General features: G+C 35.5%; 1 protein-coding gene across 1 annotated transcript in view; it reads left to right on the plus strand.

Moving 5' to 3' along the window:
• Mrps27 (mitochondrial ribosomal protein S27) overlaps positions 1–26,409 on the plus strand; it is a 90,315-nt gene that overhangs the window by 484 nt on the left and 63,422 nt on the right. Inside the window, exons 2-4 of the mRNA XM_026393229.2 lie at positions 6,104–6,181; positions 19,927–19,997; positions 23,964–24,022. Of these exons, the coding sequence (XP_026249014.1) occupies positions 6,104–6,181; positions 19,927–19,997; positions 23,964–24,022 (208 nt within the window). The remainder of the gene's footprint in view (positions 1–6,103; positions 6,182–19,926; positions 19,998–23,963; positions 24,023–26,409) is intronic.

Below are 26,409 nucleotides of genomic sequence, written 5' to 3' on the forward strand. Positions count from 1 at the left end.
GTGGATAGTTATTTTAGAGACTATTATTGCCCAAGCAATATTATCTGAGAGTAAGCAGGTTCAAGACAGTTTTCTCCCACTCTGTTTCCCAGGAGAGGCATCAGGTAAATGTTTTCCTTACCATCTCGCCTTTCCAGACCCCTGGTCTTCACTTTGCATAAGATTTTTGCAGTATTTATCTCACTTTAACGTAATGACCCTTGGACACAATTCTTGAACCTTTCTTTGCTATAGTTTTCCAGGTGCAGATAACAAATGCTAACAATTACTTGTAAAATACTTTGAATCTGATGAGGAAAACTTTGGGGGAAAGTTTTTAAGTATTTACAGAAGTCAAGTTTACAATGATTTCAACCAAATAATCTTGATAGATGTACATGATTACTTGATTAAAATGCAATAATCATACTTAGTGTTTCCAGAGGCTTTTATCTCCTCTTTTCAACCAATTCCCTTAGCCCTTATTAAAAAAGAGGAAACACTTTAGCGCACTCTGGCTCACACTTAAGGAACAACCATTAAATATCAACACAAAACATCCTAGGTGGCCACAAGAAGTTTTCTGAAAAGTAAGTGGTTGCCTTAGCTAGTAAAAATATTTAATGCCATACATTTGGCAAAATTGGTATGCATAAGTATTAGCCATTCTAACAAAGAAATGGAAATTAGGGTGAATTGAGAGACTTTCCAGATGGCATTTTGGATTTAGTGTAAACTGTTGAGCTTCTGGCAAGTTATACTTGTGCTATTCCAACATGGTAGTTATTAGCATGGGTCGCTATTTAAATTTGAAATAAATATAAATAGAATGAAAATTTCAGTTGTATGGTGACACTACTTGTATTTTAAGTGCTCAGAGAACGGATGTGGCTCTTGGCTACTATTTTGGATAACTTAGAATTGAACCTTTTCATCATTGAGAAAGTTATATTGAACAAGCACTGGGTTGGACATAGATGAAAGTAGTCTCGAAGTCAAGAACTGAAAGCTATAAGGGAGGTGATATAAGTAAATAGAGTAGTTCAACACAGACCACTTGGAATTTGAAAATTCTGATAAGGAGCTAGATTTATGGCAAAATTGAAGCATTTGCTCCATTACAGAAGAAGAGAGGAAAAATATTTTGAACAAATTCATGACACAGATTTGCAACACTGATGCTTCTATCTGTTCTTCTTACAATCATATGGAGGAGTACAACTAAAATGATCAAGAGAATGAAAAGAAATTTAACTGACATGAAACCCAAAAAGAAAATGACATTTATCAAGAGCCTAGAGGAAAGAAACCTACTGGGCATCATTACATAGTTGACATTAAAACATTAATAATGCACTCAAGCTACTGAGAGAGGCATTGTTTTCCCACCCTGCATAGAAAGACGGAAAGAGGCTCAGAGATAACATGTACTTTGCCCAGTTTTTCATAGCATTTATTATTAACAAGGCAAGGATTTAGAGTTACCTTGTGACTCTAAGGCTCATCTATTCCCATAATCACACTGCTTCCCTCTAAATAGGGAGAAATGTTTGGAGACATTTGATTATTGATGGAGCCAGTCAGTTTTCATCAAACTTTGAAATTTTGGTCCTTGAAAGTGTTTCAGAATTAAATGGAGAAAACATTTCTTTTAGTAGTGGTGAGACTATTATTGTCCAAGCAATATTATCTGAGGGTAAGCAGGTTTAAGAAAACTTTGTATATACTTTTAGATGGTATATTCAGAGTAGGATTGAATAGGTTTACAAACCTAGAACTATAAGGCTGGTATCTGTCCCTTTGCTAATTCAACTGTGATCTGAGGAATGTCTTCATCATCATTATCAAGGAACTTATTTAGAAATGTGGAATCTGTTCCTGCTCTGAACCTGCATTTTAACAAAAATTGATATGCATACTAAGATTTGAGAATCTGATCTAGATAGTCCACTTGGCTGTTGTCCACTCCATTCAATGTTCTTTCCCTGATTTTGTAGAAATGCTTTGGTTGTAACATTAATATATAGACCTTCAATTCATGCACAGAAATGGAAAGAATTACAAATGCTGTCATTTATAAAGTATTTCAGAAAGATGAAAATCCTGCTTTAAAAATCTTAACAGAAAATGTGTTCTATTGCTTCTGTAGCAAATTGACACAAATTTGGTGGCTTAAAATAGCACAGATTTATCTTAGTATTCTTTGGGTCAACTGTCTGACCTGGGGTCTTATCATACTAAAATTAGGGGGTTGGACTGGATATGTTCCCTTTTGGAGTCTTTAGGGGAGAATCCATTTCTTTGCTTTTTCCATATTCTAGAGACCTTTTCATCATTGAGAAAGTTATATTGAACAAGACCACTCACATTCCTTGGGTTACAATCCTCTTTCTACATTTTCAACGTGAGCAATGGCCAATCATTGTAAGGTCCTCACTTAACGTTCCTTCACATATCATGTTTACCAACAGACTCTTCTGTCTCCTATTTTTAAGGACTCTTGTGATTACATGGAGCCTATCTGTATAATCTAGGACATTCTCCTATCTAATTAGCAACCTTAATTCCCCTCTACCATGTAACATATTTATAGGTTCTAGTAATGGGGCATGGACATCTTTGAGGGCTATTCTGCCAACCATACTTGGTAACTTATTCCCATGTTTGTCATTGGTTTGTATTAGAGCAACTATAGAAATTATCTATTTGCCAAAATTAAGTTCTTTATCCTTGTATCCATTTCATTTCATTATACCCTCAATATAGATTGAGAATGATTACCCACTACTTTTTTAAGCAGAAAAAGACATATATAACCAGGCACTGAGTTCACATGCTTGTAATCCCAGTGACTAGGGAAGCTGAGGCAGGAGGATTGCAAGTTTGAAATCAGCCTCTGCAATTTAGTGAAATCCTGTCTCAAAATTAAAAAAAAAAAAAAAAAAAAAAAAAAGTTGGGGGAGGGTGTGTGTGCAGGGAATGTAGCTTAGTGGTACAGTGTCCCGGGCTTAATCCTTAGTCTCTCTCTCACACACACACACACACATACATACATACAAAAACATAAACATACACACATACCTTGGGGGGAGCCTGGGTTTATCTTTTGTAAAGTTATTAGTCCTAATTCATTTTTGTTCTAGTTTGTTCATTTCTCTTGAACAATTGCACACAGAGGGTGTTCTGGCAGTTCTCAAGTCTTCTTTCCATTACCTCTCCAGCTTTGTATTTCCTAATACAGAACACTTGAGCAGTGATCTAAATAATTGTTTTTTCTGACTCCAGAAAAGGAGCCTTCCATAGAAGGGTGGTTTCTTATGCTAGAATTAAGATGTAGAGAACAAATAAGAGATAATAATAATAAAAGTAAAGGACAAACCACTGGTATCTTGAGTAAGTAGCTTAACAGCTCCCTCAGTTCATGTTCACATAGAGAAGGGCTGCCATTGTTCCCCACAGAATTGAGAGAGCCCTTACTGGTTTTAGAAATTGGCATTCAGTTTACATAAAAATGCTGTTATAAGTAATAAATGAATATCTGAAATGATGCTTTTGGTTCTGTGTCATGACTGTTAAAGCATACAGTGACCTTAGGTATCACCTAGTCTTGCTTGATTTGCAATGATAGAATCTGAAATTTTCTAATAGCTGGTAAAACTCAAACTAGAACTCAGATCTCCTTTCTCCTTAATTGGTGTACAACTCTACACCTAACATAATGCCAACAGCTTTTAATCATCCTTCTTGGGATGATTCCTAAATTTAGGAATATAACTAATAATTTATAATATTGTTTATGAGACGTGACTCAAAGTTATAAATATCTAATACTTTCATAAAATCCATTTGAAATGTGATCACTTAAATAGTTGTTATTTCTTTTAGAATGTCTTTGTGCCCCTTTTGAAACAGTCTTAAGAAACTTTCTTACTGTATATATCATTGTTTAAGTTTTAGGACTCAAATTTAGATATTGTAATAAAGATCTGATCTGTGCTTTAGATAAGAGAAGTATTGGATTGTGTATAAATACACATGGACGGATCTAGTTATTTTAGTTGGAGGATGGATAGAGAATATCTATTATTATGTTTAATTGGCCCATCCCATCTAGTTAACGTTTGGCTTATTGTCTGCTATGACCTACAGGTAATCATCAGCCATTCGTTCTATTTTGTTTTTCCTTTTTAAAAATAGGTTATTAAGATATAATACATATGATATACAACTCACCCATTTGAACTATAAAATTCAATGGTTTTTAATATATGCATAAAGTTGTGCAGTCATTACAATCAATTTTAGGACAATTTTTATCATCTCAGAAAGAAATCCCATGTTCATTATCAGCCATTTTCATTTTCCTCCCATGATTTCCCAGTCTCCACTCCCAGCCTTCTACAACCAATAATCTACTTTCTGTCTCTATAGTTTTGTCCATTTGGGGATTTCATAAAAATTGAATTATCATATGTGGTTTTTTGAGGCTGACATCTTTTTTACTTAGCATAATGTTTTGGAGGTCCTTCATTTCTAATTGCCAAATATTCCATTGTAAAGATATACCACATTTTTATGTTCATTTATTAACTGATGGATATTTGGGCTGTTTCCCATTTGTTGTCCATTATTCATGTACTGCTTATATGTACAAATTTTGTGTAGACCCAAGTGTTCATTTTTCTTGGTTATATCTACCTGGGAGTGGAAGTGATAGGTCATATGGTAACTCAATGTTAACAGTTTGAGGAACTGCCAAACTGTTTTCCAAAGCAGCTGCTCTACTTTACATTCTCACTGGCAATATATGAGGTTCTAGTTTCTCTGCATCCTCATGAGTATCAAAAAGCCATCATTGTCTGCTGTTTGATTATAGTCATCATTCTCCATGTGAAATGGCATTTCCAGGTGGTTTGGGTTGGTATTTCCCTACTGGCAAATGATGTTAAGCATCTTCCATGTGTTTATTAGCTACTTATATGTGCATATTTATTTGTGCACACACAATCAGCCCTCCAGACTCACAGGTTCTGCATCTGTGGATTCAACCAACTGCAAATTGAAAATATGTTTTAAAATTTTCATCTGCACTAAACATGTAATTGTTCTTTTTTTCTTGTCATTATTCCTGAAATAATAGAGTAAAACAACTATTTACATAGCATTTACATTGAATTAAGTATAATAAGTAATTTAGAGCTGATTTAATGTATATGGGGCAGGAGTATGCCTAGGTTATATGCAAATTCTTAGCCATTTTGTCCCAAAGATTTGAGCATTGAAGAATTTTTATATCCACAGGGGATCTTGGAATTAATCCTCCAAAGACATCCAGGGATGACTCTGTATACATTTTATGGGGTTGTTTTATTTTTGAGCATGTCTATTTAAATCCTTTGCCAATCTTTCAGTTGACTTTGTCTTGTTTTGTTTTGAGTTGTAAGAGCTATTATATATTCTGGGTATAAGTCCCTTGTCAGATAAATGATTTGTAAATATTTTTTTCCCATTCTTTGGGTTTTTCTTTCACTTTCTTGAAACTGTCCATTGAAACACAAAAGTTTTTAATTTTGATGAAACCACCATTCATTCTTTCTCATTCATTCCTTAAGCTCATGTTTATTGAGCAATGCCAGGCATTGTGCCAGGTACTGGAAATACAACTATGCCATCTTGTGTGTTTCCTTAAATTTGGCTTTTTGAGTTTCTCTTATTTATCACGAGGGTGCTGGGTCACTTATGCAAAATTTGGGTAAATTTGCTAATCCAAGTCGGAAATATTTTCAAGACTAATAATTTAGGAATTAAACACAGTTCAGCAGTGTTTTGAATTCAAAAAGGAGTTCTAGGGCTCACCTGGGCCATAATTTTTAATGATAAGAAGTTTTCCTTGCCCTGTCAACATTTTGATCCATAAGATTATGATTTCAATTTTTCTGCATCTTGTTAGAAGATGAATGCATTTTGTAAACTGTGCAGTAGTTGTTTTTTTTTTAAAGTTAATATTAAAATATATAACCTAGTGTTTGAAGATATGGCAAAGATAGTGTTTCATAGTATGGATATATTAGATGAAATCATTGAGAAACCATGCCTGTTGAGATCATTGACTTTATTTCCTCAGGAAAAAGATGTCTGCTTTCTGCAGCATATGTGGACAGCCACAAATGGGAAGCAAGAGAAAAAGAACGTTGTCACCTCGGTAAGTACCTGCCTTGTGGCTGTTCTGCGTGTCATCTGCAGTCACTCCACATGTCTACCTTCATTTACTCATTTGATGTGTATGTGAAATGATGCTTTATGCTGGTCAATTGAAATAACCATATTTTAAGTCCTAAAAGACCTGTACATTTCTAATATTTCATGTTTGCCTGATGATTAGTCTCCTGAAGTGATAAAATGATTATTTTCTTTCTAACTTGTTCATTTTTATCATGCAGTTTTTATGCAGCCTGTCTCTATTTTATAGAATTTCACATTTCTTCCCTTTTTATTTTCAGTCTCTTCATTTTTCTTAACTCTTCTTGTGGTCTTCAGAGCTGTTTTTGACTCTTTTTGTTACCAGGTAACAGGTTTGAAAACAAAGTTGGAATCATTTAGGGAAGATCATTGACCAACATCTTCTCAGAAAATAAGTTCCTAATTATACTTCCCTTGTTTCCTGTGAAATATTGTACAGAAAGCAGCCTTTCTTGTATAAAATGCCAAAGCCTAAAAGAAATCACTGACTGTGTGCACATTATAAAAATGTTCACACTTGAGCCTTTTGGTTCTGCTTGTCCTTTGGTACATATAACATCATCAAGACATTGGCAAAATCAATAGATGGATCATAATTTTATAAGACTGATGTAATTTTTTAATCAGTTCCAGTGCTGATCTAATATTTTCTCTCAGACTTGTTCCACTGTTTGGGGGGAGTTATGTCAGATAAGAATAAAGTCTTCTTTTGTTTATGGATTTTTCCCATTAAGTGTGGGGGACACAGGTGTCAGTATTGATGACCTTATTGGGTGTTCCAAAATAATTTTATTCCTTGATGATGTGATTGCACAAGCAGAGTTAGTTGTGAGCTCTGGAATGGGTGTATGGGGATGGGTTAGCCAAAGCAGAACTAGAAAGATCTGAGGATGAGTAATCCTAACCTCTCCTCAAGGAACTTACAGTCCGGTTCTGGCTGTAAGAGACCCAGCATAGCCTTTTTTATAACAAGTACTTTTTCTCGGCGGGGAGTACTGGGGCTTGAACTCAGGGGTACTTGACCACTGAGCCACATCCCTAGCCCTATTTTGTATTTTATTTAGAGACAGGGTCTCACTGAGTTGCTTAGAACCTCTCTTTTGCTGAGGCTGTCTTTGAACTCACCATCCTCCTGCCTCAGCCTCCCAAGCTCCTGGGTTTACAGGTGTGCACCACCAAGCCCAGCATAACAAGCACTTTTAATACTCCTCTTTTATTATCTTGAAGTTAAGTTAAAAGATAATATAATCTACCTATTAATAATATTCTTAAAATCTATATCATTACTCTGATCCAAAGAAGAAATAAAAGGGAAGTAACTTGCAACAAATGATGCGTATTTCAAAATATAAATAAATGCTTAGGCAAAACTACACTAAAAAGACAATGAAGTAGCTACATACCTGCACTTCAAAGGTCTGTTGAAGTTGCATTTATAAAAAATATAACTTATTTTCAATAATGAAAAAAAAAAGCATTTTGTGCTTCTATGTAAAATGAAATTGGTTCTGTTAATTATAAGCAGATTTTTTTTTCCAGTAGTTATGACTACCTGCCTTACCACAGACATCATGGTATGTGGGGCAAAATTTTTTAATCTTTTATTTGGAAAAATTTCGAACTTAAAAATAATTGCAAAGAGCTCCTCTCTACCTTTTACCACCTTCACCTGTTGTTACCACTTTGATCCATTTGCTTTTGCTTTCTCACTCTGTAGACATATAATACACATTTTTAAAATAATTTGAGAGTTTGTTTCATACATTACAGCCCTTTATCCTGAATACTTCAGCATACATCATCTGACATAAGGATGTTGTTATATACCATAGCACTGTTATCAACTTCAGTAATTTTAATATTAATATAATAATTTAACCTTTTTATATCACTATTTTGTTAATTGACCTCAAAATGTTCTTTATCATATTTTTGCATATTATAGGATCCATTATAGGTTTACATTGCATTACATTGTCAAATTTTTTTAGTCTTTAAGCTGAAATGGTTTCATATCCTTTCTTTGTTTCTGATGACATTGTCATTTTTGTAAGATTCTCATTTCTTCTTTAAATAACATATTCTCTTTTGGGGTTTCTCTGTGCTTTCCTCATTAGATTCCAGTTATGTTTCTTCATCCAGAATACTCTTAGTGATGTATCCCTATCAGAGCATCACATCTGGACACACCAGATATCCTAATGCCTTTACTAGGCTATGTTAACTTTAATCACTTAGTGAAGTGTCTGATTTTTTTCCACTGTAAAGTTAACTATCAGTGAGGAGCAAACATCCTGCTGCTTATCAAGTTTCCCCTTACATTTAGCATCCGTTTATGCTTCTGGCCTGGATCAGTTTATACTACAATGGTTGCAAAGTGATGATTTTCCTAATCCATCAGTTCCTTCATACTTACTTGTTAGCACTCGGTATTCTACAGTAGTCTTTCCTTCCTTCCTTCTGTCCCATTTCTTTCTCATTAATTAGTGGGATTTTTAAAAAATGATTATTGCCATCCTTAATTATTTTGGTGGCCCAGTTATCCCAGAATTGGCCAATACAAGTAAGTCCTCTCAAGCTGGCTTCTGTATTCTCTTTTTCTCTCTCAAAATTTCTTTGTTTTCTCATTTAACAAGATGTTCCAGGTTCATCTTGTACCTTTCCTGCACTAGGCCTGGACTCAACCTTTTGTTTGAGGAGCTCTGGTTCCTTTTGGTGAGGAACGTCATTAGAAACCAGGATTTAATGTAATTTTTACTTCTCATCCAAAGTAGTGGACAGGGATTGGAAAATATGGATGCATACACACATAAACCTGCCTGTGTGCATATCTGTATCTATATACATGTATCTGTGCAGATACACATACATATATATATATTTTTTTTTAGAAACAGAGCTTGTGCCAGTACCATTTCATCTCTGTATGATCTTTCCTTGCCTTGCACTAGTCTAAATTTGTATCTCTTCCATACTGAGTCCTGGTTCCCACCAGAGACAATGTTCTGATGTGTGGCACAGTCACAGCAATGCCGGTCACCTGCTTTCCCTGTCTTCTGTCCAGAAATTGCCAGCAATTCCTTCCAATCATTGTGACAGTAAAAAAAAAAAAAAAAATACCCCCACTTATACTGAAGTTCCCTAGAGGGCCTATACTGTTCTAGTGACAACACCAACATAGCTTCACATAATTATATAGCAAAGATTGTTCTGATGTATCATATGAATTTTAAGGAAAGTGCTATGAGTGTATATGAGGGAATGACAAATCCCAGGAAAGTTTTTTGTTTTGTTTTGTTTTGGTACCAAGAATTGAACCATTTAACCACTGAGCCACATCCCCAGCCTTTTTTTTTTTTTAACCTTTTCCCAGGTTTAAAGGAAAGATTAGGAGACAAGGCCACTATATTTTGACATCATGTTTGTTCTGTTATTTGTACACAAATCCAGGGGACTTTATTGCAGATACCTTAGTAAATAGAAGTTGTTTACCAAAGAATGAGCATAATCTGCATTGCATAAATATCACATGAAGGTGCATAAATATCACATGGAGGTAACTTTGTCTCCTCTCTGTTAAAACTAGTATTCTTGGAAAAGCAGTACAAGCTACCATATACTGAATACTTCTTGCCACTGTGGTAGTTGTTCGTCTGCCTAGAATACCCCCCCTTTACACCCTAAATTCCTATCCAGTCAGAACTTATTTTTCCTACTCTACTTTTAACAGTGCTTTGTTCCTTCCTTACCTAGTGTGATGTGAAGAGTTTGCACTTACTTATGAGGCAGACATCGCTCTGGCTTTGTAGCCCACTTCTGCAGCTTTCAGCTCTCACCCTCCGTGTCTGAACCTCTAAATTTGGGATGATGGTAATTCCTGCTTGAGTGCCTGGCACATAGAAGATGCTCCAGAAGTACGTGGAATGAATGAGACCCCTTAGTTCCCTTGCTTTACCCCTAGATAAAATGTGTGAAGCAGTTTTGGAACTCAAGCTGCTCGGGGGGAAAAAAAAAGAGGCCTTTGGAGACAGTATTTTTTTTTTTCACCACTGTATAACAGAATGTAATTGTTATTACCTCTGTTAAAACACGCTTTTCACTTATACGTGCCATTAGTGCATGCTTCTCCCAACTTTTTATTTCCATGTCTGGATGGGGGCTGTGAGCACTGCTGGTGTTGTGCCTGGGGGTGCATCCCTGCAAATTGGTCAGTAGATGGCAGTGTGGCGCCTACGGGAAACCTGCATTGCTCATTGAGAGCCCAGCGTTGGACTACCCGGCGCACGCTAGATGAGAAACGTGCGCGAACGCGCAGGGCCGTGCGCGGCATGTGGAGCGCTGTGATTGGTCGCCGTAAGCCGAAGGGCCGTGAGGTGCTCTAGGCGGGCTCGCTGATTGGAGGAGTGAGGAGGGCCGATATGAGGCATTAGTTCCTGCGGTTCCTATTGGGAAGCATGTGTCCCTGACGGCAGAGTGTGCCAGGGCGTGGTTCCCTCCTGTGGGTGATTTTACCTCTGCTGTCCTTCCAAAAAATTTTCTTTTGCGGTGATTGCTGTAATACCTGAGATTCTACAGTAGAGTCTTACTTTTGCATTAATGTGGAGTTTGGTTTTTTAAAAATGCTTCTTTATTACAGTGTTCTATATGCATACTTAAATGTACACAAATCGTAACATATAGATTCTCACAAAGTGAGCAAACCTGTGTAAAAAATAGAAGGTTCTTACCGCTCCAGAGGCCCTTATAGCCCCTGCTTTTCAAAGGTAACCATTGTCCTGACTTATGATATCATAGTTTAATTTTTTTTTATGTTTTATAAAGGGAAATAGAAAACATATGAAAGTAGAGAGAATGATGGTCAGGGACCCCCTTTATTCATCACCTGGCTTCAACAATTATCAGCTCATAATCTTTTATTTTTCTCTCTACTTGGGTTTCCCCATCCTGATACTTTGGATTATTTTGAGGCAAATCCCAGGCAAAAAAAAAAATAATAATAATTAGGTCATAAATATACTGATACTTGTTTCTAAAAGTTAAGGACACTTTTTACTACTATTATCACACCTAAATTAGTGGTTGTTTAAATATTGTCAAATATCCAGTTTTCCATTTCCCTGATATTCTTCTGGGTATGTATTTTTTAGCGGTTTGATTAAATCAGGATCCAAATAATGTCCATACATTGTGGTTAGTAGATATGTCCCCTTCTCTTGCCTCTTTTAAAAATAGAAGCATAGAAAGAGAGAGTAGTTGAAACCTCCATGTACTATCACCAGCTTCAACGATTACCTGCTCATGCCCTTTCATTGGTAACTCACCTCCTTATCCAATTACTTTTTAACAAATCTTAATTATCAAATCACTCTATGTGTTTTGATATATACCTCTAAAAGATAAGGATTTTAAAGATAACCATAATACCATTTACATATCTAAAAACTATCATTTAAAAAAAATAATTTAAAAGTCCCTCAGTGTTTACATTTCCCCAAATGTCTTATAAACTTTTTCATTTACATTTACAGGCCCCACCCCATACTTTATTTGTTGAAGAAAACAGATCTTCAGTAGAGAGTTTTCCACATTATAGATTTGCTGATTTCATCTCTGTGGTGATGTTTAACATGCTCCTCCTAACTTCCATGTGTCCTGTGTAATGGCCCTTGGAGAAAAAGGCTTGATTTGATTGAAGATTTTTGTTTGTTTGTTTTTGCTTTTTTCTTTTGGCATGACTGTGTGGTAGGAGGTATTTTCTTTTGTCAGGAAGTACATGGCATAGGGCTGTTCCTTTACATGTTAAAAACTATGCATGCTCATTGGTTGGCTCCATTATTTTCATAAACAGCTATAAATTTGCTGTAATAATTCTTATTATAAAATTTGCTGTTATAATTCTTATCTTTGCTTCATTCATCAATTCTCCTTATCATTTTAGTTATCCTGAAACAGTTTGTATAGAAGAAGCAATTTTTAAAATATCCTTCAAAGATGATTAGTGAGGGTATTTCTTTTAATGTCATTATGAACTCAGATTTAAACAGTTAAGGTATAGTTAATATTTTTATTGATAGGTCCTCAGTTCTTCATTTGTGTTCTATAAAGCCCTAGGAGTTCTTGAGCTTTCCTACTTCAGTCAGATGATTTCGGCTTTTTACTATTTTTGTACTGGGTTTCCCTTAGGCTAAAATAAACACTAAATTAAAGCATCATCTCTCAAATTTCTCTACTAACTTGTACTTCTGATGGGCAAAGTACCAGGTGAAGTTGTCAACCTTAACCAGTCAACAGCTGGTGAATTACAGAATAGGGCCCCCAGTGATTAGGACTCCAGAGAAAACTGTTTGAGAACTAGATGGGATGCTGGTTGGCGGCCAGGTGGGGAAGCTCCCTGGTTTCCTTGAGAGGAAGTTTTCTGGAGGCAACCTGCCAGGGGGCAAGGGCCCAGGTGACTCGAGATCTTTATTTATTTATTTTTATGTGGTGCTGAGGCTCGAACCCAGTGCCTCATATGTGAGAGGCAAATGCTCTGCCACTGAGCCACAACCCCAGCCCGTGAATTAAATATTGTATTTCTGATTTTTCAATTTATAAGTAATCACAGAATAAGGAACACTTTTTGGTTTTGGTTACTATTTTTCTGTGTTTCTATTTTTGTTTTTTGAGAACTCTCTTTCTTAATCCAAAATGTATTATACCATTAATTTGTGAGGTTTACTTTTGCTGTGTCATTTCATTTATGGAGGCCTTTGACTTGTAATTTTTCAAATCCTGCTTTTGAGCCCAAATGGGGATTTTCTGAAGTCTGCCTTTCTCATTTTTGTCAGTTCTGTATTTGTATCTCTGTGGCATCTATTCATTACTAAGTCTCATATTTACCATCTGCTGACAGTTGTAGAGATGAGCCTGCCTTGTATATGTTATCCTTCCCATTTTCTTAGCATATATGTGTACATAGCTTGTTTTCATTCTTGTTCTTTATTGGACTTGTTTTAAAGATTCTAGTGACAGAGAAACAAACAGAAGGAAATCTAAAAATCTGTATCCAAACTGGTTCCTAGGTTGGTTTTCCATACTTCCTTCTGTTACTTCTATGCATGATATGTTATCTGTCCTTGTTTTTCTTTGAAATGTAGAATTAAAAACTCAGATTCAGCTATAGTTTTCCAAGATAATTTCTTCTAAAAAGAACAGTAACAACCTGAATCTGTTTATTATATAAATTAGATAAGGTTCACTTATGGCCCAAAGCCCAGAAAGAGCTTAGTATTACTTGAATGAATAACAATAATATACAATTATTTTCAAAAAGTGAAGAATTGAAACTATTTCCCACTCCAGCTACCAGCCTCCAATCCAGGATCCATCCATCTTTTCTTTGGTGACCTTCTTCACAGCAACTTTAACCTTGAGACCACCCTCTTTTAGAATAGACTTCTTTTCCAGGGTGTGTCTGCTACAGATTTTATGATCAATAAGGAGATTGTCATTTCCTTACTGAGAATTTTATGAGCTAGGAAACTATGGTACTATGGTCCTCGCCTGGTTAAAATTACTTTCTCACAAAATCATTATCTGATAACCCACCTAATCTGTAAAAAAAAAAAAAAAAAAATACTGCTTTTTGCTTGTAAGACTGTTGTGTCTGGAATTATTATACTTTTCCTAGTTTTCTTTGGACTGTGTTTATCTAGTCAATTTCTCATACATTTATTGTCAGCTTTTCTGTGTTCATGTGGTTTATGTAGCTAGATTTTGTGTTTTTATTTTAACCAATCTGATAATTACTATTTTTTAACTAGAAGGTTTAGTCTACTTATTGTTATTTCATGATTATTGATACATTTGAATTTATTTTCCTAATTAGTTTCATGTCTCTAATCTCTGGATTGATTAGCAGTGTTCTTGTTTTTTACATTTTTTCCCTTCTACTGACATGGAAATTACACCCTTAATTTCTACTCTTCTGAAATTGTTGCCCATATCTTCTAACGTGCATATTGAATTTTAATTCTAATATTCATCGACTTTATTATCCTTTAGAGTACTTTAAGTCAAGATACACATATGTGCACATACATACACATGCGCACACACACAACCATTTTATTGAAACAGTTTCCCCCCAGATTTAGCCAACTGTATTTACTCACCATTCTTTCTTTTCCTAAAACATCTAAATGCTTAGTGTGTGTTCCTTGCTAATAAATTCTCAGTTTTTCTTTGTCAATAAATGTCTTTCTTTTGCCCTTTTTCTTGAGAGGGAGTTTTGCCAAATGTAGAAGTCTAAGTTGAGAGCTTATTCCCAGCATTTTGCTTACTTTCCTTTGTTTTCTGTCTTCCAGTGTTCTTATTGAGAAAACACCTGTTGGTTTGTTGGGGTTTTTTGTTTTGTTTTTTGTTCTTCCTTTGTAAGTTATATTCTTTTTCAGCTGGCCACTTTTTTGAGATATCCTCATTTTTTAGTCTTACAATAACATACCATGGTTTGGGTTTAATTTTAGTTATTTGACTTGAAGTGAGTCTAAAAATGTGTATATTTTATCAGTTCTTAAAAAATTCTCAGCCATCATCATATATTACCTCTCCCCATTCCCTTAAATTTACTTCTTTTGGAAATTTAATTAGATGTATTTTAGACCTTCTTATTCTATTTTCTATATCTTATAACTCCTTTGATAGGTCTCATTTTTATCTAATATTCATTTATTTATTTAGGTACCAATGATTGAACCCATGGGTGCTTTACCACTGTACTACATTCCCAGCTCTTTTTGTTTGTTTTTTATTTTGTGACAGTGTCTCACTGAGTAACTAAGGCTGGCCTCAAAGCTGAGATCTTCCTGACTCAGCTGCCCAAGTCACTGGGTCTGTAGGTGTGTGCCACTGCGCTCAGCTCTATTTTATTCCTGATCTACTTTTCAGTTCACTAATTGTCACTTCACCCATGCCTAACCTGCTCTTTAATTTATTCTTCAGTTCATTTTTAGAACATGTTGATGTATTATTTACATAAAATGAACCAAACATATTTACAGTTTAAAATTTAATACGTTTTGACATCTGTATGGGTATACAGGACCCAGAAATAATCACCACAATCCAGCTAATGGGCATATCTGTCTCCTTTCCAGTTCTCTTCCTACTGCTTTGTAATTCTTTCCTCCTTCCTCTTTGAGCCCTATGCCTATATCCTTAGGTAACTACTGATAATGCTTTTTGTCCATGTTTAGAATAGAGTTTTATATAGTAAAATCAGCTCTTTAAACAAAACACTAAGCTTGTTATAATTTGGATTACATAAAAAGCATGAATTATATCCCCAAAGATGCGTGAGGGCTGCCTTGGTAGTATAGAATCCTTAGGGGACAGTAATCCTTACTGTTTGCTTTGTAGGATACATTGTTTTCTAGTTTATCTTTTCACACAGGTGTAGCCCTACTTGGTCATGGCTTTACCTCAGGAGCTTCTCGTTTTACAGAATTCTTGATTTTATTCCCCCTAAGTCATTAAAACCAAAGCTCTGTGTCATTATTATCCACAGATGTTCTCAGGAGAACTGCCACCATTATTAATCCCTCAGGCCCTCCAAGTTTGTGTTCCCTATTATCTTTGACTTCTGGCAAAATAATTACATGTACCTTATTGAAATTTAAGTCATGTATCTTTAAAAAACATTTTTTAATATTTTATTTGTTTTGTTTTATGGCTGGAGGAAATTTTAAAATAATGTATAGTCCATCTTATTTCAGAAGTTGAATTCCTGTGTGATATCTTCTTTAGCTTAGGAACAACATCCAAGACAAAAGAAACTAGTGCTTGACTGGCTGCATCACAGTTTTAGGGGGCTATTCATTAAAAAATTGGATGGCCCTGTTTTACCTCAAACCTATAGAATTAGAATCTTCCTTTGGGTGTGAGGCCCAGCAACCTGAAGGTTTAAAGCCCCTCATGCAGTTTATATCCTCCACCAGGTTTGTGTGCCATTACACTTCAATATTTGTAATAGTACAGAGTCCTCAATAAAATCTTCTACACCCTCAGATCATCAGTGATATTGATGTCTTCAACTAGAGAGACAACTTATACTTGCCTGCAGTTCAACATTTCCACATTGTATGGACAGTTTTGAGGTTTGTTAAATGTAGAATTTAAATTTCAGATTCATTTTCCCATGTAGTCTTTGTTGTCCAAAACCATTAGCTGCAATGTGTATTCCTGAGGAGCTGAATAACAAGCAAAAACCATCCTCTTTGGCACACCCCCACGAACAGAACCTGCGCATCTGCTGGCCCCTCGCTGAAACATGAAGTGTGACTTTGACTGTGGAAGCCCACGGTCCAGAAGCCTGTGGCGGTGGCCCTCTGCAAGCTGCAGCTGTCCCCGCTTTCCTGGCCCTCCCCGCTCTGTGCGGTTTTCTGCCTCATTCATCACACCAACACTATAATGTGAGGTGATTGTTCACATAGTATATTTAGCATCAGACCTTTCTCTGACTTGCAGTATGCTAATGTTATTCATCAGATGCCAGCTCTGCAGCTGTTGCCTTTTTTGAGGGCCTGTCCAATTGCACTTGTCTGAAGCTGCCTGGGTGTGAAGGCCTTAGGTGGAATCTTCAGTTACAGCACTAAGAGGTCATCGATGAAGTCGCCTTGATCCAGTGTTTGTTAAGCACAGGGCACTGTGTGAAAGAGGCCTGTGGGCCATTTTAATTAAGCCAGTGGCTCCTGATCCTGCTTTTTGAATTCAACAAGTAAACAGAGGTGATTCCTTATGTTGCCTGTCATCACAGCAGCACAAGAGCTTTGACTAGAAAGTGATCATAAAGATCTGGCATCATGAGAGAGCTGTTTGACATCTAGTCCATGAGCAAGTAGATTTAACAATATTAATTTGCTTAGGTGTGAAGGGTTTTTAAGGATTTATTTGTTATTTTTATATTTTCTTTAATCACCTGGCTTCAAGTCCTTTAAGATAGTCATAAGAACATCTATTTAGTTTTACATCATATTGGGTTTTAGGGATTTTACAAAATTGTTTTCAGACTGAATGCAGAGGTGCTTGCCTATAGTCCAGCAACTCCAGAGAGTGAGACAGAGGATTGCAGTTTTAAAGTCTGAGCAACTTCACGAGACACAGTCTCAAAATAACATATTAAAAAGGTCTGTGCCATACAAACAAAGATGTTGTGTCCACTGAGAACTAAAAATATTAAAATTCTCTCTCTCTCTCTCTCTCTCTCTTTAAAAAAATAAAAATAAATAAGCAAATCTTTTGGGGCTGGGGATGTGGCTCAAGCGGTAGTGCGCTCCCCTGGCATGCGTGCGGCCCGGGTTCGATCCTCAGCACCGCATACAAACAAAGATGTTGTGTCCGCCGAAAACTAAAAAATAAATATTAAAAAAGTTCTTTCTCTCACTCTCTAAAAAAAAAAAAATGGTCTGTGCATGTAGCTCAGTGGCAGAGTACTTGCCTCACATGACCAAAGTCTTGCATTCAATCCCCAGTACCACCCACAAAATAATTATTTTTCCTTTCATCACTACTTAGTCATTATGATCCCTACCCCAGGGAAAGAAGAGAAAATGGCTAAATGCACAGAAAGAGATCAATAACAAATACCTGTTTATTGATTAACTCTGAATGTCTCCTTATTACTTGATGGTAATTTTACCTAGCAGGGAGTAAAAATGTGTTAGAAATCTAGTGACTTATTTTTCTCTCCTTGTGTTCCTTTTATTTTTTCTTCAAGGGTTTACTAAGTGCCTTTCATGGAACTGTTTTGAGGATTGATAATATACTAGTGAATTCAATCTTGCCTTTGTGGATTTTACTTTTTAGTTTAAGACGCAAAACAAAATAATAGGCCAAATTATGTAGGTATTTATGGTTCCTAGAAAATATTTTGAATTTTATTCTAAGTATAATAAAAAGTTATTGGCTGGTTGGGAAAAGACAATGACAGAATCTGATTTGTCTTTCAAAAGCCTTGCTCAGGGCTAGGGTTGTGGCTCAGGGCTAGGGTTGTGGCGCAGTGGTAGAGTGCTTGCCTGGCATGTGTAAGGCACTGGATTCCATTCTTAGCACCACATAGAAATAAATTAACTGAAGGTTCATCGACAACTAAATACATTTTAAATAAATAATTAAAAACCTCACAGCCTACCAGGTAAAGATTAGATTGTAAGGGTGAGGCGATTATTAAGACAAGATCAGTAAGTGACAGATATTAGTGGCTTAGCATGGTAGTAAATGAGATACAGGTTGGAACCTGTAGGAGTTGCTGACAATGAGTTATAGATTGTGAAAAATGGGGTCAAGGATGATCCTCACTTTTTGACCTGAGTAAGCCCGCCTGTGTTTTCCCACCCCATTTACTGAGATGGGAAAAGCAGGTTTAGAGTGGAAGGTTGAAGAATTAAGAGGGCATGTAACGTTTGGAAGACCTATTAGATACCAAGATGGAGATACTCACTTATTCAGTTGGAATTCTAGTCAAAAGTCAGGGTAGGTATGTGTGTGGAGCCTACAGTCTGTAAATGAGGAGAAAAGTCAGGGAGAAAATGAGATCACCTAGCAGCTGAGCATAAATGGTGAAGGGAAGTGTGCTGTGCTGCTTTGGCTTGAGACACTCCAACATTTAGATCACAGGAAGAAGAGGAGAGCCTGCAGAGGAACCCAAAGAGGGAAAGGGAAAAAAATTTCTTGAAGGATAGAATGGTCAACTGTTGATAGGGATAAATAGGTAAAGTAAGATGAGAATGGAGAATTAGCCACTGAATTGAATAAGGTGGAGGTGGTCATTGGTGTTGGTGGAGGAGTAGAACCCCAAATCTGATTAGAGTGATTTGATGAGTGGGAACTAAGGAAGTAGTGACAGTTGGATCAAAAATGTCTCCTTGAAGGAGTCTTGCTGTTAAGGGGAGCAGAGATAAGGAGAAGGAGTTGTGGAAGTTAATGAGAAGAGAGGGTCTTCTGTTGTTTTTAATGCCATCCATGCTTTGTAACAATAGAAGGCAAAGTATATGGGCACAAATGTGAGTAGCCTGGCAGAAATTAGATAAAATCATGAGCTGAAAGTGAGAGTGGTAGGAGAAAGGGAAATGCTTAGCATTTCAGATATTGTTAGAATGATATAAAAGTGTAATCTCAGAAATACCAAGTATTCCTATGAATGTTCTGCTAGAAAGAACCAAAATAGGAATAGTTCAAGCCAAAATCACTAAGCATAGTCAAGGAGCTTCCTCATTTGTTCAGGAAATGCATAAAGGGCACTTGATAAATCTTAATTTTTAATTTTTTGGAATAACTAATATATTGTTCAAAGTGCAAAAGGAATATATGGGTAAGCAACAAAGATTTCCTTCCCTGCTTGTCCTCCCATCTAATTTCTTTTCATGGAGTGTGTTTAAAATAACCCTTGTGTCTATGTCCAAAGATATTTTATTGATCCATTTTTTAAAGGTTAAATATGTGCTAAGAATTTTATATCCTTACTGAAATGAAATAAACATTTTAAATTACTAATATGCATTTATCCTCTTTAATTTGTATAAAAATCATTTCTAAAAAAGAGCAAGAAGAAGCATCTGTTTTAATACTAACTTCACAATGTTGGCAGCCATCTGGCAGAAGTCTTATTTGTTAGATTTTTCTTAAGAAATGTGTGTGTTTAACAAGGTTCTTTTTTCATCTTTGTCTTCACAGCTGATCTCGCATCTTTAATGGACCAAACATATGAGAGAAAGTTGCCTGTTAGTTCTTTAACAATCTCACGGGTAAGAACATTTAAACTCTTTTTCCCCCCTAAAGAAAAAAGAAGGAAGAATGTAAGAAATATTCTTTATGGTAGATAAGGCTGTATGAAGAAAGAATATGCCTCGTAGTTTCACACTTTTTCAGTAGTGTGGTGTGTTTTTATAGACTTAATAGATATTTTATGGTATAATAGCAATTTTTGTTGGGGCTGAAATAAAAGGTAACAAATTTTCTAGTTGCCAGTGTTAGTAATCACTATTTTGTATCTTATTTATTTTAATTTTCTCAAGGTACAATATTCAGCTGTCTGATACCATGATTTTTTTAAGTCAGTATGCTTTTCAAAATAATACTATGCACTTGTTGGTATTGGAAGTATTTCTGGTAGCTGAGAAAGTCTTTAGAAGAATAAATACTAGCCAGGTGCAGTGGTGCACACCTATAATTTCAGTGGCTTGAAAGGCTGCGGCAAAAGGATTGCAAGTTTAAAGCCAGCCTCAGCCTTAGTGAGGCCTTGGGCAACTCAGCAAGACTCTGTAAATAAAATACAAACTATAAATAAATATAAAAAATATAATATATAAATAAAAAAGACTAGGGGTATGGCTCAGTGGTTAAGTGCCCCTGTGTTCAGTCCCCAGTACCAATGTTAAACTGCTGCAAGGCTAGGAATCAGAAATAGTAATTGAAATTAATAGTGACCATTACTGAGCACCTTCTATGCCAGTTATTTATTAGTTTCTTTTTTTTCTCCACATTTTTAATTGGTGCATTATAGTTGTATGTGATGGTGAAATTTGTTATTACATATTTATACATACATACAGATAACAATATAATTTGGCCAATTTCTCTAGTATTTCCCTTTCCCTCCCTTCTTCCCTCTCCCTCGCCCTTTTCCTCTACTCTACTCATCTCCCTTCAATTTTCATGATATTCTCCCCATCCATATCTTTATTTTCCTTTCTCCTCTCTAACTTCCACCTGTGAGAGAAAACATATGACCCTTGACCTTCTGAGTTTGGCTTATTTTGCTCAATATAATGTTTTTAAGTTCCATCCATTTTCCTGCACATGACATAATTTCATTTTTATTTATGATTGAATAAAAATCCATTGTGTATATATGCCACATTTTCTTTATCCATTCATCCATTGATGGACACCTAGGCTGATTTCATAGTTTGGCTATTATAAATTGTGCTGCTATAAACATGGGTATATATGTATCACTATAATATAATGACCTTAATTCTTCAGGATAAGTACCAAAAAGTGGTATAGCTGGGTCATGTGGTGGTTCCATTCTGGTTTTTTTTCTTTCTTTTTCTTTTTCTTTCTTTCTTTTTTTTTTTTTTTTGTTCTTCTTAGACATACATGACAATAGGATGTATTTTGACATATTTTACATACATGGAGTGTAACTTATTCTAATTAGGATCCCATTCTTGTGTTTGGGCATGATGTGGAGTTACACTGGTCATGTATTCATATCTGAACATAGGAAAGATATGTCTGATTCATTCTATTGCCTTTCTTATTTCCATCCCACTCCCTTCCTTTCATTAATTCCCCTTTGTTTAATCCAGTGAACTTCTATTCTTCCCTCCCCCCACCTCATATATCGGAGAGATATATTCTTCCTTTAGCATGACAGTCTCCAGTTTCATCCATTTACCAGCAAATGCCAAGATTTTATTCTTCTCACTGGCTGAGTAATATTTCATTGTGTATATACACCACATTTTCTTTATCCATTTATCTGTAGATTGGTCCCATAGCTTAGCTATTATGAATTGAGTAGCTATAAAATTGATGTGCTGCGTCACTGCAGTTTGCTGATTTTAAGTCCTTTGGGTATATGATAAGAAGTGGAATAACTGGTTCAAATGATGGTTCCATCCCAAGTTTTCTGAGGATCCATTCCTGGTCCTTTGAGGAATCTCCATAGTTGCTAATTTATAATTCCACCAACAGTGTGAATGTGTTCCTTTTCTCCACATTCTCTTCAACATGCATCATTGTTTGTTTGTTTGTTCTTTGGTACGAGGGATTGAACTCAGGGGCGCTTCACCACTGAACTTAGTCTCCAGCCCTTTATTTTTTTTTTTTTTTTAATTTTGAGACAGGGTCTTGCTGAGTTACTGAGGCTGGCTTTGAACTCAAAGTCCTCCTGCCTCAGCCTTCTGAGTCACTGGATTACAGTTGTGTGCCACTGTTCCCTGCTATTTGTATTCTTGATGGCTGCCATTCTCACTGGAATAAGATGAAAATTTCAGTGTAGTTTTGGTTTGCATTTCCCTAATTGATAATGATGTTGAACATTTCTTCATACATTTATTAGCCATTTGTATTTCTTTATTTGTTTCCTTTGCTGTGCAGAAGCTTTTTAAATTTTTTGATACCATCTCATTTATTAACTCTTGGCTTTATTTCCTGAACTTTAGGGGTCCTTAAAAGGAAGTCTTGTATTAGTTTCTTAAAATACATTTTTTTTGTTAATTCTTGCAGCATTATGTTTACTTAAGATAGAGTGGTTTAATAACCTTTTCAAGTTCACATAGCTTATAGTGAAAAGTTGAGATTCAAACCCAGCTACCTGTGATATCAAAGTTTTTCTTTGTTGCTTTTCTCAAATACATCTGGTCTTATCTAGATCACACATTCACTTTGTAATATTGGGCAATGGGGTTCCTCTCAATATTGTTTCCAGTATGAGGATAGTAGGATCTTCCTTGGAGGGATCCTATGATGCAAAAATGAGATCTTGTGAAAGCTTTCAATTCAGCTGGTCATAATTTAAAATTTTTGGACTTATAATTGACATTTTAGAGGAGAACTAAAAGATTATTGGTTCATTCCTGATGTGATGTATAAAACTTTTGTGGACTGTTATACCTGGTATTAGTTTAGAGAACACTTTAAGATTTAGAGAATTTCACATACATTTTCTCATTGGAGCTTCATACTCTTTAGGGCCAGAGCTTTTATCCTATTTCTACAGATGGAGCAACTAAGCCCCAGAGGGGCTGTGCCATCTGTTTATGCCACACAGAAAGCTACCAGAGAGCTGATTTTCAGGCTCAGGGCCTGTGTTTGTACCACTTTTCATCTGTACCTTAATGGATTTCTAAATCATATCCACAAGTCTCATTTATTTTTAGAAAGTCTCCCCACTTTTACTCTTCTTCTTCATGAAGTTTTAATTATATTCACAACATGCCTCTGATTTTCTAAAATGGAATCCATCCTTGCAATAATTTTTTTCTATTTGTTTATTTGTATTATAGTTAAGGAGCATACTCAAACATTTTATGGTTTGAAGAAAGACTTTGTTAGAGGAATCATAAGTTGACTAGCCTATAGCAGAATTTGAATCAGAGTAAGAAGAATGTTTAGAAAATAAGTTCTCTAAGATTTTTATGTTCTGGGCAATATTGTTTTCAGCCATTAGTGTCTTCATTCTTTTAGCCAAATGTTCCCTTTATTGGGAACTTAGGACATAGAGATAAGATCAGGATTTGAAGATAAAAGGTGATGACTACTTATGGGGATAGTGGAACAAGCTCTCTCCTTGTTCTGAACAAGTTCAGCTTTGACTTTCAATCAGTTATTTTTTAAAATTTTTAACGAATTTTAAACAATATTTTTAATTGTAGATGGACATGATAACTTTTATTTTATTTATTTTTATGTGGTGCAGAAGATTGAACCCAGTGCCTCACACGGGCTAGTCAAGCACTTTACCACTGAGCTACAACCCCAGCTTTCAATCAGTTTTTCTCACCAAGGTTGTTCTGTACATAGAAAATTAGAAGCTAATATATATTGTCTATATTGGCATAAAAGGATTTCAAGGATGGAGCCCTGCCAAATGAGCATTGTTTCAGTAAAACAGATATCCTGTCCTTTTTAGGGTCAATGTGAAATAGTCCGAATATATGTCATAATTTGTATTCAGCCAAGGATTTCTTTTTCTCTTTTAGTTTGTGGACAACATTTCATCTCGAGAAGAGATAGATCATGCAGAATATTACCTTTACAAGTAAGTTTTCCATTTCATTTCGCTGTGTGTTCTCATGCCCTCTGCCACTGAACTACTCCTAGTCCCTATACCCCCTTTTAACAAAAAAAGATGATATGTTTCATATATAATATTTGACCTCTTGATATTTAGGTGTATGTTTTAGAGACCTTATCAGTAAATAGAAAGCTTTCTCTCTTTTTCTTTTTTCATTTGCATCTGTATTATAGTCATATTTGAAAAAAATATATATATGTATATATGAGATTGAATCCAGGGACATTTTATCACTGAGCTACATTCCAAGCCCTTTTTATTTTATGTTTTGAGGCAGTCTCGCTAAGTTGCTGAGGATCTCACTAAGTTATTGATGCTAGCCTCAAACTTGTAGTCCTTCTGCCTTAACTCCCTAGTCACTAGGATCACATATATTATTTAAACTAGTTCCATATAAAAAAAGAGATTATTCTCTTTTTGTAGTGCTGAAATTAATAACCTCACACACATATAATATTGCACATAATTCTCATGAGCAAATTCATTTATAATTTCAGTAGCTATTACCAAATTGCATTTCACTGAGGTTTTACCAGTTTACAGTCCTACCAGCAATGTATGAGAGAGGTCTATATTTATACCTTGGCCAACAGAATAGTATTTTCACACTTGGTTTTTGGCCAATCTCCTTGGTGAAATTTTTTATTTATATGAACAGGTTGACTATTTCTTATCTGAAATGCTTATGGACTAAAAGTATTTCAAATTTGAGTTTTTCAGATTTCAAAATATATGCATAGACTCTACTGGATGAGCAATCTCTAATTTGAATATCCAAATCTAAAGTGCTCCAAAACCATTTTCAGATTTCAAGTTTTCGAATTAGAAATATTCAACCTGTATATATCATCTCTCCTTTTTTTTTTTTAACAGATTAATATATACTCTGTATAGCTATTGGTCACCTATTTCTAATTAACTGTATATGCTTAGATATTTCCTACATTGTTCCCACCTGTCGAAATGATACCTTACAACTAAATTTTTATTGTGATTCCTATTTTAAAATCTAATTTATTATTTGTTTCAATTCTTAGATTCAAAAAATAGACTCAGATTGAAATTTAAAATGTTTCCAGTAAGCTTTTCAATAGTTTTCTTTTTTTTCCCCCTGGTTTTTTTGGTTTTGGGTTTTTTTGGTTTTTTTGTACTAGGGATTGAACTCGGCCACTGAGCTACATCCCCAGCCCTATTTTGTATTTTATTTGGAGACAGGGTCTTGCTGAGTTGCTTAGCGCCTCACTTTGGCTGAGGCTGGCTTTGAACTTGTGATCCTTCTGAGCTGCTGGGATTACAGGTGTTCACCCCTGTGCCCAGCTCCCTTTTGTTTTGTTTTGTTTTGATTAAAAGAATTTTGTTATTTGTATCTAGGTATATTTTTTAAAGTTTACTGTTTTAGTGAGAATTTATTCAATTTTCTTTTTTCAGTTTTGCTAAATAATCATGAGACTTCTTTTTCTAAAAAATATTTAAATTTTAATCGTAGTTGGACACAATACCTTTATTTATTTTTATGTGGTGCTGAGGAGTGAACCCAGGGCCTTGCATGTGTTAGGTGAGTGCTCTACCACTGAGCCACAATCCCAGCCCCTTCTTTTTTATTTATGAGTTGATAATTTATGTTTAAATCAAGTGTCCTAGATTCTACAAATTAAGAAACATTTATTTTAAATCTAAGATTACCTTTAGCTATGTCCTAAGTTTAAATTTTAAGTCCTAACATCATAGTTGCAAGTGCTCTCGTATCCTTCATTAAGGTAAACATACATGAAGCCAGGCCCAGTGCATAGAGGTGAAATACCAGCAGCTCAGGAGATTGAGGCAGGAGGATTTCAACTTCAAACCCAGTCTCAGCAACTTATCATGATCCTAAGCAATTTAGTGAGACCTTGCCTCAAAATAAGATTAAAAGAAAGGGTAGAGGATGTGGCTCAGTGTTTAAGCAATACTGGGCGTAATCCCTGGTAACGGCCCCCCCATCTCCAAAAATAAATAAATATATATATATATGGATCCCTTGATGTGAGTGAGCCCTGCCTCCTTCAGTGGCTCTTTGGGACTGTAGTGCTGTATTATAGTTACTTTTATCCATGGTGAAGGGAATATTTGGACTGCCATTTGTGCAGTTCTCATTCTTTTGCTTTGTTTGCCACACAATGCAGAAAATGGTTTCAGTTTCTTAATAGAATTATTAGAATTCTGTCCTATGAGACATAGTGCCATAGTCTTGGAAGAAATATTTTTCAAATTTACAGGTACTTCTGTAACGTAATTAATTTCAATAATTCAGCATTTATCGTATATTTATTGAGCACCTATTTTGTACCCAGCTCTGTTCAAGTTTCTGAGCA

The sequence above is a fragment of the Urocitellus parryii genome, chromosome 1 (genome assembly GCF_045843805.1).
Source record: "Urocitellus parryii isolate mUroPar1 chromosome 1, mUroPar1.hap1, whole genome shotgun sequence".
Classification (NCBI taxonomy): Eukaryota; Metazoa; Chordata; class Mammalia; order Rodentia; family Sciuridae; genus Urocitellus; species Urocitellus parryii.